At 38.1% G+C, this 13,660-nt stretch overlaps 2 protein-coding genes across 2 annotated transcripts in view; one reads left to right on the plus strand and one right to left on the minus strand.

Moving 5' to 3' along the window:
- ergic3 (ERGIC and golgi 3) overlaps positions 1–13,493 on the minus strand; it is a gene marked incomplete in the record, with an annotated part of 16,260 nt that extends 2,767 nt beyond the window's left edge. The window contains 12 exon segments of the mRNA XM_035662826.1: positions 634–770; positions 985–1,049; positions 4,145–4,241; positions 4,726–4,757; positions 5,946–5,960; positions 8,078–8,135; positions 8,923–9,088; positions 9,195–9,291; positions 9,533–9,652; positions 9,778–9,865; positions 11,394–11,464; positions 13,321–13,493. Coding sequence (XP_035518719.1) covers positions 634–770; positions 985–1,049; positions 4,145–4,241; positions 4,726–4,757; positions 5,946–5,960; positions 8,078–8,135; positions 8,923–9,088; positions 9,195–9,291; positions 9,533–9,652; positions 9,778–9,865; positions 11,394–11,464; positions 13,321–13,408 — 1,034 coding nt within the window.
- On the plus strand, positions 1,768–3,606 carry romo1 (reactive oxygen species modulator 1). The gene is made up of 3 exons (XM_035662831.1): positions 1,768–1,907; positions 2,898–3,028; positions 3,344–3,606. Exons 2-3 carry the CDS (start codon positions 2,898–2,900, stop codon positions 3,450–3,452), a joined length of 240 nt encoding a protein of 79 aa, XP_035518724.1. The 5' UTR covers positions 1,768–1,907; the 3' UTR covers positions 3,453–3,606.
- Positions 13,494–13,660: the final 167 nt, after the last annotated feature.

A 13,660-nucleotide genomic window follows, 5' to 3' on the forward strand; every position in this document is an offset into this window, starting at 1 on the left:
GAGAGGGAGAGAGAGAGTGAGAGATTAATTAATTCAGCATTAAGATTAAAATAAACTCACACTTTCATTGCCAAAACTGTGACAGATTATTTAAACATACTTCATGAATTGTGTTATTGCATGTGCTCCTTTAAATGACCCTTTTTAAATCTATTATTTTATTTATTTATTTATATTCTGGTTGTTTCAAAATCTTCACAAAAATTTTGTGAATCAGAAACGTAGTGAAGTATTCAAACCTGAAAAATTCCTCATTTTACAACTGCTCGAACCATTACAACGAATGGGACAACACTGTCCATGTCTTAAATATTCAAAATGTAAACACCCGTTCACAAATACGATCTCAAAGACAAATACTAGACACGTGGAAGATGAGAAGGTTTTATGTTTCGAATGTCTTCAGACTTGCAGGATCAACAACCGACAGTGTAACACACGTTGTGAGACAAATAAACTGCCAAGCTATGAGCTCTCGTCTGTACAGGAGCTGAACAAGCAGCAGGAAATAGACTGTTTTACCTTCTATTAGCGTCAACGTCAACTGCCCGGTTTAAACGAGAGGCTGATTAAGGCTCTACAGCGCTGTTAGCTGACAACTTTTATTAGGTGAAGTCCTCCGTTGCGTCCTACCTGTGTTTCTCTGTGAATTTAACCATCATGGGTGACAGCTCATATAAAACAAACACGCCCGGCAGCCCCTGATCTCCTATAAGCCCGTTGGCTACTTTCTCATGCCTGGTGACTGAGAACTGGTTTGTTTTTACCACCTGGAAAATACAAAATGACAACAAAGCATTGTTTTAGCCTGAGTAAATGTAGCCTGGTACAACCATCCAGTGGAAGATCAGATGGGATGTTAAAGGAAAACTCAGTAAGACAAACACATATGGAAAGATAAAGTTTGCTTTCACACTTTGTCACATTAACATCTCTTTGATAAGGTCCAGGATGAAAGAGTAACTTCAGGGAACAAGGACTCACCTCTCCATCAGTTTTCACGTAGATGGTGGGAACGATTTTCACAAAATACTGATACATCATTGATGCTGTGGGGAGAAAAAGGAAATCTTAATATGAATGCAGACACACAGAAGACACTTCAACATTGTTAATAATCTCTGATATAGCAAGAGCTAACAGTTGGTCGAAATTTAATGACTTGTGATCTCTCTTTGCTATGCTTTGATAAACTGTTACTGTCTGATCCTGTTGTGCTTCTTTATTATATTTATATAATATATATTTTGTATTGTTTATTTAGTTGTTTGATCTATTTCACTGCTATTTTGTGTAGAATGGGGACAGAGAATATGTTTTTATTTATTTATTTTTCCTTTTATTATGTACAATTGACTGATTAAACCATACCTTACTATCAGACCAGAGTATAAAAAGTAGGATTTTAAGTAAGGAATAAATGGATTATCACAGCAGTGAGGTGTGTTAAGGATTGTTATGAGACAAAATAAATGAGGAATTATTATTGATACGCAAAGTCAGGCTGTTGTACTCTAGTTTAATCTGCTCCAATAAAACAGCTCGTCTTCGGATCAACTGCTAAATGATTAAAGCTCTTAATCAATAAAAACATAGTTGAGTATTGAAAGTGGTTTAATTAAGATGTATATTTGGTTTAATTTTCGTGAATACTAATAGTAATCCTAATTAAAATGTAAATATTAGTAGTGATAAAATGAACCACTGGTGGGCGCTGCTGTACTTTCTCCTCCAGGTTTATTTCTCCTCTTTATTTGCTTCCTGTGTCATCTGTCTCCTTCCTCTATCCGGTTATGGAGGTCTGCTAGAAGAGACATTTAAACCCATCTGCGCTCACATAAACTCCAATCCTCCCGCCCAGGAACCAGAAACCAGAAACCAGACTTATTTTAAACACACAGCTCAAGGTAAGCTCGAGTTCACCGGATCTCTTCGGTAAAATGTCCACCAGTCAGCGGCTGTCGGTGGAAACGTGTTTATCTGTGCAGGCCACAGGTTGACGTTAGCGTCCGAGCTCATGAGATAACACCGACTTATGCAACGTTACAGGCTCAGAGACACAACTCAATCATCAACCTTAACTGTCGCACATCTGTAATGAAGCCAGTGTTTGTAACTAAACTATACTGGATTGTCAGCCGAGTATTAAGCAGCTAGTATGGACTGAACCTAACGTAGTAACATGATTGACAAGCTCCATACTAAAGGTCAAATGTTTGATTTTGAAGCTACAATTTCTACATTTTTATCCTGATGTTTAAAGCATTACAAATATATAGTCCTGGAGTCATTAAGAGTTTACTCTAATAAGTCACTTAACAAACTAAACCTGCTGTATTATGAATGTGTGATTCCACAATGCAGCAAACTCATTGTGGATAAAGTGTTGAAATAGCTCCAGGAATATGTCAGAAAACTCTAAATCTTGCTGGTATTATCTGCATTGTGAGGCTGCTTTTCTGTGCATTGTGTTCATATGATGAAATATTAAGTGTCCCCAGGTTTCCTGTGTGGTAACTCAATTAAACACTGCTTTATTTAGGAGTATGTAGGCACCAATATCAGCTGTAATAATGAAGGTCTGCTAGACTGACATTGTCCAAGTCCTCAACATCAAGTAGTAATCCATTTAAAAGGCCCTTATCGTGACTTGATATTCAGTTTTAGTAGAGCATATCCCCAAACTGTTGTAGTTATAAACATTTAATAAAAGAGGCTGGGCATCGCATCAATAATCACAGTGAACAGAGCGAGTGAGGAGCCAGACTGGATCATAATGTGGTCCGGCTCAGTACGTCCAGGCTCGGGAACCTTCAGACCCGCTCAGTATTTTGTTCATCACGCTGTCAGACCACACTGCATCTGTAACAGTCTACTGGTCCATCTTCCCTCCCCAGATGCCTGTGGCTGTAGGTCCGTATGGCCAGACTCAGCCGAGCTGTTTTGACCGGGTCAAGATGGGGTTCATGATGGGGTTTGCAGTAGGAATGGCTGCTGGCGCCATGTTTGGCACTTTCTCCTGTCTCAGGTAACTACGAACTTTGTGTACATCCAAACTGTTTTTATAGAAATATGTATCTACTGCATGCATGTGGGAAAAACTGAGCCAATCAGAGCTTTGTAGGCAAACAGAAAACAGGCTAACGTGCACATAGTAATCAGATCTACACTGACATAGTTCTTAAACTGAATCCTTAAAAAAAAACGTGTGTACAATTATTGATAAGCCATATCAAGTAAGTTACCTGACAGTTATTTACATGTTAGTCTACTTTTCTGGTAACCGACAGCTCAAACTGCTTCAGTTCAGACAGAAAATGAAAACCGTCTCTGCTGTTTTTAGGATCGGCATGCGTGGCAGGGAGCTGATGGGCGGAGTAGGGAAGACTATGATGCAGAGCGGAGGGACGTTTGGCACCTTCATGGCCATCGGTATGGGCATCCGCTGCTGAGGAGGACGAGGAATAATATCCTCCTCAACACAGCTGTACAGCTATGGGACTCTTCCAGTAACCTTTACCACCGCTCTCTGTCTGCTCGATGCTGTCACACTCTCTACGTTCGACCGTCTAGTTTTGTCAATAAAAGTTCAGTTTGTCAAATGGTTTTCGGAGTGGATGTTACACTTTCTGATGCTGCAAACGTCCTGCTCAGAGTGACAGACACAAAATGTTAGATTTTATCTTGAAGGAAAATTCCTCCTGCAGACACAGCACACGTTTTGGCCACTTTGCTTAATTCTACATTGGTCTCTTGTCCTCTGTATCTTCTCTCTGATTGTTATAGATTGGTGCAAAATGTAGCTGCAGACAGAAGTTCTTACGCTCCAGTTGTGAAAACCTAAAGTTTCAAATGTATGAAACTTGCCTGGTCGAATCTCTTTTTCTATTTGGGTTAAACTCTTATATTCAGCCCTTGAGCCAGAAGCGGAAGCAGTAACAACTGTGGTTTAACTTGACACTTCAGTATGAGTCAGTGCACTCCTGTTGTAGTTTACAAGGTCCGGTGCAAATGTGCATTGTTACAGATACTGTTATATAGTAGATAAAAGCCCTTCCTTGTTGCTCATGTGCAGTAGACAGAGACAGTTCACATGGTCATAATTTGTGTGTGGTCCACACGGACATGATGAAATGAAACTGACCTTGTGGCGCTGTGACGTCTGTCTCGTCCAGAGGGTTAACGATGCCGGGGTAATCTTTACCAAACGACAGGTGTTTTATCAGATGGGTCATGTTAATCTGCAGGACGAAAGAAAGATTAGAAGTTGGCACAACTGTCGTCTAAAGACTGAATGTTTGTCACCTTTTCTTAACATTAATAAGAAAACATTGATACAGTTTGATTATTACCTAAAAGTCAGCTCAGGGTTTACATAACCATTTGTTCATATAGGCAGCCTGAGCTGTGTGTGGTTTCTACAGCTGCGCCTGGCATGAACACAGCGTTTACACCGAGAGCGTGGCTGCTGCTGCCAGCCCCATCTTTCTACACTGAGTCTGCCTTTGATAAATACAATTAAACATATGAATGGAAGCAAAACGTTGCGCCACGCGCTGCTCATGTACGCAGTGTGAACTGTGAAAGTTATTTTACTAAATCTTTTCTATACAAACAGAAAAAAGTAGCAAACAAAATTGAATCTTTAAATAAGCAAAGAAATAATAGATCTCTCACAGTAATTTTTTTTTAAATGTGAAGAGAGAAAATAACTAAGTTACTTACGTTGTCCAGGCCAAAACTCTGCAGGTCGTGTACTGCAAAACAAGAGACATCAATTAACTTGTTAAAATCCCAATGCTTCAAATACGCATGGAGTTAAAACAGAGGAATGTATCTTAAGTTACAGATCTGTCACAAATGTTTGTGATTGATCAGTTTGTGATTGATTATGGCCGATTGATTCAGCTGTTCACTCCGGTTGGTTAATAGATGAAAGGCAGAAAATAAAGCTGAAGCCAACAATCACATTCACACAAGTTCATATCAGAGTTAGTAGCTGCAGGTCACATCTGTTCTCAGGGTGCAATGCTCTGACCTTTGACCTCCCTTAAACGTGTCCGTTGGTATTCAGATTAATTCATGTGCAGTAAACAGTGGCAGCCTTCTGACTGTTCACACTTCACAAACCTCACCCAACATCACCTACCAAACTAATATTCAGTCTGATCTGGATAAAACTTTAGTTTGTAATAATGTAGATGAGTATACACACCTCCCAATTGAGACAGTTGATTTTTTTTTATTGCCAGAAATACAGTTGTGACACTATCAGAAGTTCAGAAAATGTCTACAGATGCAGCACAGTGAGATCCATGGCTGATGTGAGTCTTCTAAATCAACACTGACCAACTCGAGAGAATCAGCTTTCTTAAGCCCTGTTACTGGTCTAATGAGTAGTATATAATGAGCAATAGTATGTATTTAGTCATGATAGATAGATAGTTTATCCCGAGGGAAATTCAAGAAATTAAAATATTGAAGATACTAGATAAATATATTTGAGGGCGTCTTGTGAGTATTAAAAAAATGAGAATTGAAAATTTAACAACTAGCAGAAATTGTGTCCTCTGACTTGGTAAACTGGATTCTATACAGCGAGTATTGGCCTGTACTTAAAGCAGCAATGAGGAACTTCTGACGGTAGTGTTTCCACCGCCTTGTTCCATTCATTTCGAAAGGAATCGGACCGAATTCGACCCAGTGGCAGGTAATAATGAGAACTTTAACTATAGAAATAGCCATGTAGAGGCATCAGTATTACATTCAGACTGTTCTATAAACAGCTAAAACCTCCATGTAGCAGGTTTAAATTCAACCATTAAGTAATTCTCACTTCATACTACAAAATAATTGTATACTTGCAATACTTTTCCCATATCTCAATAAACAGATTACTATACTATTTCTAAAATAATAAAAACTGCAAATAAAGATGCACTTACTTTCCACAGCGTGAACTGCAGAAAGAAGAGAGAAGAGTCACTATAATGATGCAGGTAGACAACAAACCATGTTATGTTAATGTGTGGGGAGGTGCCAGTAGGGGCTGCACAACACTGACAGGAGGCTTTTTTATTAAGACATGAACAGTGATACATGAGGACGCAGCTTTTAAAACTTACAAAAAGGTTTTTTGTGCTCATGATTTGTTTTGTTTCAAAGTATTAAAAGCTCAACTGAAATATATGAATGGCTTTACAAAGCTGAGATTTTACATAACAGCAGAATCTCTTATTGAGGAGGATTATAGTTTTTGTGTGCCAAAGAAAAGATGAGCATTAGAAAATAGTCTGTATGACTTCTGTCAGGGTGATCGTGCAGCCCCAAACGCATGAGACAGTGTTTAACTCTTGAAGGTCAGTCCAGAATAAAGGGACAAAGATGCAGCTGGTTTATTTCAGACTCATTTACAGTCAGATCCTCAGCACAAGTGATTCTTGTCTCTTGTTTCTGCTCCTAAGCATTCAAATTTAACGCCGAGCAAAATAAATGAGTACATTCAATCAGATTCATTTATCTCTCACCACAGAGCCAGAGTTCAGAGGATGCTGTCAGACTGCAGCCACTTACCAGATTTGCATCAAAGAATTTTAAAGTGATGCTTGAGTACCTGGAGAGTAATTTAACTTACTGGCCACATTCTCCATTTTAGTACCCAGAAGACTATAAATTGTGGCACTCCTTCTGAAGTTTTATTAAAGCTTTTGATGGCTGTTGTTAATTTCCTGCTCTGGTTTAATGTGCAGATGAGAGAAGCTTTTAGCAGGCAGACAGAGCAGGACATTCCAGTCAAGACAATAACAAAGATCAACATTGACAGACAATGATGACGGTGCAAAACTCAGCAACAGCAGTCGAAGGAAGAAACTAATTAAAGAGAGAAAGATGCAGCAGAGACACAAAAAATGTGAGTAAATTGACATTTTTAGAGACATGCATAAAGTGTTTGCTGATGTATCAGATGATGATGACAAAACTGATGACAAAACTACCAGAGCAGAAACAGTGAAGGAACTCATTTTATTTCATCAGTTTGGTTTCAGTGTGGTTTCAGTGTGAGATGCAGCTTCAACCTCTAGAAAAGGCAAGCAGACCTTGAACTGCAATTACTTTGGCAAAAACTTTGAAAATGTCTTTTTTTTTTTTTACGTTTCATGCAGAATACATGAAATCTTTTCCAAAACAAAGATCAAGGATTTTTCAACTGACTTCATTTTCAGTTTTTAGTGAAAAAACTACAAAGGATGTTCTAAATAAGGTGTTCAAATACAGTCATAATGTCATTTTTAGTGCACAAACCTGTTAAAATCACACTGATTAATTGTTGCTGGAAAATCTCAACATGCAGTCAGAAATGAGTGTGTGCAGCTGTGAGTTGTGAACAATGGATGTTTCATTAGTGGATGTGGTGACTGTGGATGATAGATCCATACTATGATGAGTGGATGAATGAACAGACACTGATAGACACTGAATAGTCAAACGTTTCCGAACACCCTTTATTGTAGCATTATGGGGTTAACCCATGCACTCATTGTAACATTTTAGTTAGGAACAAATAAAATTGAACTGAGAGGTGAATCTGATCAGGAAATTAGATTCATCTTCCCTTAAATGTCTTATTTCATTGTCTTTTCACTGTTGTGGGCCTCTGCGTGTCAAGATTTTGAAGATTGGTAGGATTTGCATGACTTTGAGTGAAAATAAGTTAACATTTGTTGTTAACAGTTATTATTTGTAAACCATGGACAGACAAATCATTTCTACACAGCTGCCTGCTGCCCGTATACTCTGCATATACTTTAGAGCTTTAAGTTAGTCAGTGTGTCAGAAAAAGAACAGATTTGTGTCATCAGGTCTATAAAACATTCCTCTTTTTCTCTCATTTTCTCTGACACTGAAACCTTATGCTGTGATCTAAATCTCACCTTTAAAGACATACAACTGTACAGTGATGAAACATAGCATGGACTACAGTCCCTGACCTCAGGTTATTGCTGAAACTAACACAGGGTGTTCAAAAACCTTTGAATGCTTCTGTGTGAGATCAGAGTGGATTTACAGCAGCTCTTACCGTGAACATGAGACTGCTGGAAACTTTTTCCTGGTGCAAAGTGGAAATTTCCTGCAACCTGAGACACAAAGAGGAAGAGAGGGTAAATACAATCAATCAGTACAGTTTCAGAGCCACTGTCAGGAAAACAAAATAAGACATTTCCAGAGAATAAGAAATACTAAGCAAGAATAAATTCAAAGTATTATCACAACATTGTTGTATTTCAAGAACATTATTAAGCATTTCCTGATCCTTTTTACCTTGCAAGATTGCATGGTTTTGGACTGCAGTCCCCTCCCTATGACAGTATACAGCTTTACAACGTGTATTTCTTTTCTCATAAAATAATCCCAGTTTTGCTATCATTTTACAACTATTTCTTGTAAAATTATGACTTTTTTTCTTCAAATTACAACTTTCTTCTCATATCATGACCACCTTTTCAACTCGAAATCACTGCGTCAGACGTACGACACTCGGTTATGTGTGGAGCAAGTGTTGAAAGAAAGAACACACAAGCCAGAGCAGAAGAAAAATCACTGAGTAGTGATGACAGTCTGAGGAATAGTTTAAACATCTTGTGTGTTTGTTCTTGCTAAGTCTTCTTTCTGAGTACCTTACTTGAAGATTACTACTTTTACAAGTTAAAATCTCATAAAATGATACAAATGTAATTTTGAACCTTGATCTAAATTACAATGAGGTGAGTTCCTTTTGTTAGCTTACTTACATATCACTGATTTTTTATTTTATTTTACTTTACTAAAGTTTCAAATGTTCCTCTAAATCTTTCCAAACCCTGCTTGAAGGCTGTTGCTCTTTGCTGAAAATAAGAAACATTTTAGAGATCCACAGATAAATACCTTGTTGACCTCCAGGAAGCCGTAAACCTGGCAGCCTTCGTTCTTTTGCTCCTGCATCTTATGTGTGAAGCCCTCCCTTTTACACTGCTCGATGGTGTCGGCGCTCTTGAACGCCCAGCCTCGCCGCCGGTACGCCTCCCGCACGTCATCACAAGTGTTACAGCATCTGTGCGCACACATCAAGGAGAAGCATGGCAAGTGAACACAAGAGTATACAGAAAACACGAAGACAGTAAAAAGCAGAGCCCGTGTTGTCTGCGATGGCGTCTTACTTGAGGTCTTCAGTCTCAGCTCCGTAGCAGCTCTCACATCTGTTTGGGTCCAGTGTACTGGGGTCAAACACTTCGCCATCATCAGCCATACCGAGTTCTACACACACACACACACACACAATCACCATCATGATTATCAGCCATCAAACATGATTTTGTTCAACCTTTCAGTCTTCCAGATGCAGAGGCTCTGGCAAACAAATGCAGGGCTGTCAGGCAAAAACACTTAAACAACAGTGTTTCTACCTCACTGATGTATCACTGTACTCGCAGGTACCCATAGCAACCTGATTACATCAATGTTTTTTGCAAATTTTTTGAGTAAAGTCAGTGTTTACCATGTTTCTCTGCCTCAAGGGTGACAGGTTTAAGGTCTTTGTCCAGCCTCTGTTTGAACAGATTGTGTTCAACGTCCAACTGCTGTTCGCCGGCCACGTCCATTGCATCTATACTGAGATCTGAGAAAAAAGAAAATGAATGGGGGAAGGCATCAAGGTGTGAGGCTGTTTATAGTCAACATGTGTCATCATTAGCATGTTAGATTCCTATCTCTAAAGCTGCAGGTAACAGCAGTGCTACTCACAGGCGCAGGGCATGTGAGGAAAGATGATGTCGATGTTAATTTTCAGTTTGTCTCCCCGCGACGTGTCGACGTACAGCTCAGGGTGAACCTGCAGGGAACAAACAGCACGGACACATTTTAATTCAGACATTCAGTCAAAACAAAAACATGATGCATGAAACATTTAACAGAAAATTTGAGTTATGGCAGAACAATGTCCCTATATTTTTGATGTACTTTTTGCTGTAAGGTAGAATTTCTGCCTTTCATTTATAGGTTAAAATCTCTTTAATGGGATTTCCCACAGACAGAAGAAGGACCAAGTGTGTGCACATCTCACTGCAGGGCACAAAGGAGAACAGTCTGCACACTGTTTGGCTCCAAATAAATAGTTTAAATCTCTTTTCAAGGCAACATCTACAAGATCTTCCTCAGGCAGGTGTCAAACACAAAACAGCATTTGTTGTAGAGGCATTTTCCACAGACATGAAAAGGCATAGGCAAATAGACAAATGCCCTCCACCTCACTTCACTGGCCCTACAAGCTATACAACATTTTGTTCTACCAAAGAAAGGCATCCACTGACAACACATTTACACATTTTTGTCCTTGATTTACTTAGTACTAACATGTTTGGGGAAACAGGACTGTAACGGTCACTACTAACTTTATAAATATAAAAGGTTCAATGCAAACATAATAATTCTGAATCTTCAAATTGTTATGGCGAGTAATGAAGATTAAGAACAACGAGCAACCGATTTCCCAGTTGTGCGACACGGACTCATCAGACCGGTCTAACAGGAAGTGTTTCCTGAAGGCTGCTTAATGTTGACCCCAGGCAGATAAGGTAAGATAAGATAAGATGATGATCCCCCGTAGGAGAAATTCAGGCAGCATTATTATTATATATTAGTGTTATTATCATCATTATTATAATAATGTTGATAATTTATTAATCTGAAAAATAAAAAAAGTGGACCTTGACTTCTGTCCATTACAATTTACAGGGTTTCAGCAGTTCACCAAGTTATAGTTGAGACTTTAAGGGTTAGGACCCTTTTAAGGCCACATAGAATACCATTTAATCCTTAAAGTATATTCATTTATTGACATGGTAAATGCAGCCATTTATATTTATGTCACATTTGTCAGCACTTTGCAGCTGTATATGAAATAATTCCTTATAATATAATTAATGAAGAACCCAGATACTTGCTAGAAAATTGATGGGTTGAGTAACCATTAAAAACGTTTTGCAGCTAAATCCGCTTTGAAAAAAACAATCCAACTTCTCCCAACAGCCCAAAATCACATAGAAAAAAAACAACTCATTTTACTATCAGGCAGGAAAAAATATTACAATTTTAATGTAAGACTTTAACGCCTTCTCAGGCCTTTTTTCTGGAGTGAACTGAATTGAATTCTTTGTCAGACACCCTGTGGTATTCAGTGGACAAAACATCACTAAATAATATATATAATCAATAAAAGAGACTGTGAAAATGTAGACACGTTGGACTGGCCTGCCATGATGCACTACAGCGAACTTTAGCATACGTTATATTATCCTCTGCATTAAGCATCAAACTGAACTTCAGGACATCAAATAATCAGGTGATGTGGATGAACTCACCTCTTTAGTCAGATAGTACTGCAGCTCGGACACAAACAGGATTAACATGATGACACCGCTGATGATGGTCACTGCAGGGACACAGAGGAAGTGTGTATGTTAGAAATCACGAGAAGGCCTCGTAATCCTGGTTCAAACTGAGAGCAAGAAGTTAAAAGGAAAAGTCCTTCAGCTGGTTTATCATACGCGAGAAAGAAAACTTGAGAAGCTTTAGATGTTTTTCACCTTTTAAAAGACACTGTGCTATAACATCAACAGAGCCTGATATGGTTTGTTTAAGTGGCTTCAATGGCTGTTTTGAGTTTCTATCTGAGTCAAGAAAATGATTATGAGGAGGATTATTCACAATTATTGTACTGTAAGTATTATTGGACATTGACTATACAGTCAGCAGACAATACAACGTTAAAAACAGAAATAAAATCACTAATTCCTTTAAGATTAACTCATTTAAGTGTCCACTGTTCTGAGAGAAACCTGCTGATGTTCAACAGTAAAGAAACTCAAGACACATAAACAAAACCAAACTTTAAAAATGGTTGAAACTTTTTAAATCTTTTTTTAATCAATTAAGCTACAGATTATTTTTATGTCTATCACAAGTTTCAAGATCTCCAATTTGCGTTTTTACGTGTCTTGTTTTGTCCGACCAACACTCCAAAACTCAAAGAGACTCAGTGACATAAAACATAAAATCAACACGTCTTTACATCGGAGAAACTGGTAATACATTTCTAAAACGATTCATTCAGACATGTTGTTAATTACTTGTAAGATTAAGTTGTCACTCTTCCTGTAAATGAACTGACAACTTCGATATCTCAGCCATTCGTTTTCCTTCAAGTTGGTAAAGTAAAAGCATCAAACAGCAGCAGTTTGGTTTCTTAATAAACTGTATACATTAACATATTTTATGATTCTTCTTAGAAAGGGAGTCATTTGTATGTGAACACTAGTTAATATATGGACTTCATCACAAGAACTCTTGGTCCTGATCGTGTGAACTGGGAGTGAGCTGGACTTTTGCCAGGTCAGGCTAAAGGATTTGTTTCAGTCTCAGATTAAATGAAAGCAAATGTAGCTGTTTGCATTGCATTACATTGCTTGTATCCCCATATATTTATACTATACTGTAATTATTGTGCTTTTTCTGATTACATTTTTAATGCAATTATTATGGTATTCATCTCTATTTCTGTTATATATATTCACAGCATTGTATCTTTACTGTACAGTGTGTGCATATTATATATAATGCACATATACGATACATAAGTATATTATTATGTATATTGTACTTACTACTTTATACTTAAACATATACAGTTCACACATCATGGTTAGTTGCACTACTGGACTACATTTGCACAAATACTTGCACAATTCATGTGTACAGACAAAGGTATTATAATTTTTATATTGTATATAGCTTTTTTTAATGTCACCTTTCTAATTTCTTCCTTTATTTTTAATTGATTTGCAACGAAATGCTTTATAGTTAATAGTTTATTCAAATAGCTTATCCCTTTTCTTGCCTTAGCCTGTCTCTGTGCTGCTGCAGCAGAATGGGAATTTCCCATTTGTTTGCAAAAACCACTGCTATTGTCCTTCACAGAAAATATGCAGTGAAATCAGAAAAGTTTCAAACTAAATCTCCTGTTTGAATCTACAACTGCATTTTTAATCACCAGCCTTGTTTTGTTGCTCTCCTACTGGACTGTACATGTTAAAGGTGTCGGTTCGGCTGCTGTCCAGCCTTTCTCAGCGCTATGAGGATGATGTTAATGCTCTAACTTGCTGTATTTTATTTCATATATATATATAATTGAAAAGGAGAAAAGGTCCAGTTCGCCTTGTTGTTAGCCGCAGCAGCTAACAGCCTGATGTGTGAATGGCTGCTGCTCTCTGCTGAATTAAAGCCGCTCACCGGTCGCTCCTCCCCACGTCTTCACTCGGAAATCCTCCAAAGTTTTGGGATAAGCGTCAAACTGTTTGAGTTTGTTTAACGTGTCCATTTTGTCAACCGGGAGACTCAACACAAACGGTACCGACAGATTCCTGCACTCCACACACACATCAGTCCTCCGCTTTCACTTCCGGGACAGACGCGGGGCACGGCTCGACCAATCAGCGCCGGCCGCGTAATTCTGTCTTCTTTTTTTTTTTTCTCCTTCGAAATAAAAGTGAAAATAAATAAATAATAGTAATAAAATAAAAGGAGAAATAAGATCCCGTAAAAATTAACATTATATGAAGCACCATGAAAA

The sequence above is a fragment of the Morone saxatilis genome, unplaced genomic scaffold (assembly GCF_004916995.1).
Source record: "Morone saxatilis isolate NCDOM2014 unplaced genomic scaffold, NCSU_SB_2.0 Contig18, whole genome shotgun sequence".
NCBI classification, from domain to species: Eukaryota; Metazoa; Chordata; class Actinopteri; family Moronidae; genus Morone; species Morone saxatilis.

What these genes read in the sequence shown, in the direction of transcription:
- romo1 (XM_035662831.1), top strand. Translation starts at nt 2,898, where the DNA reads ATGCCTGTGGCTGTAGGTCCGTATGGCCAGACTCAGCCGAGCTGTTTT. An exon ending in GGCACTTTCTCCTGTCTCAG is followed by an intron (nt 3,029 to 3,343) that starts GTAACTACGAAC and finishes TGCTGTTTTTAG; the next exon opens with GATCGGCATGCGTGGCAGGG.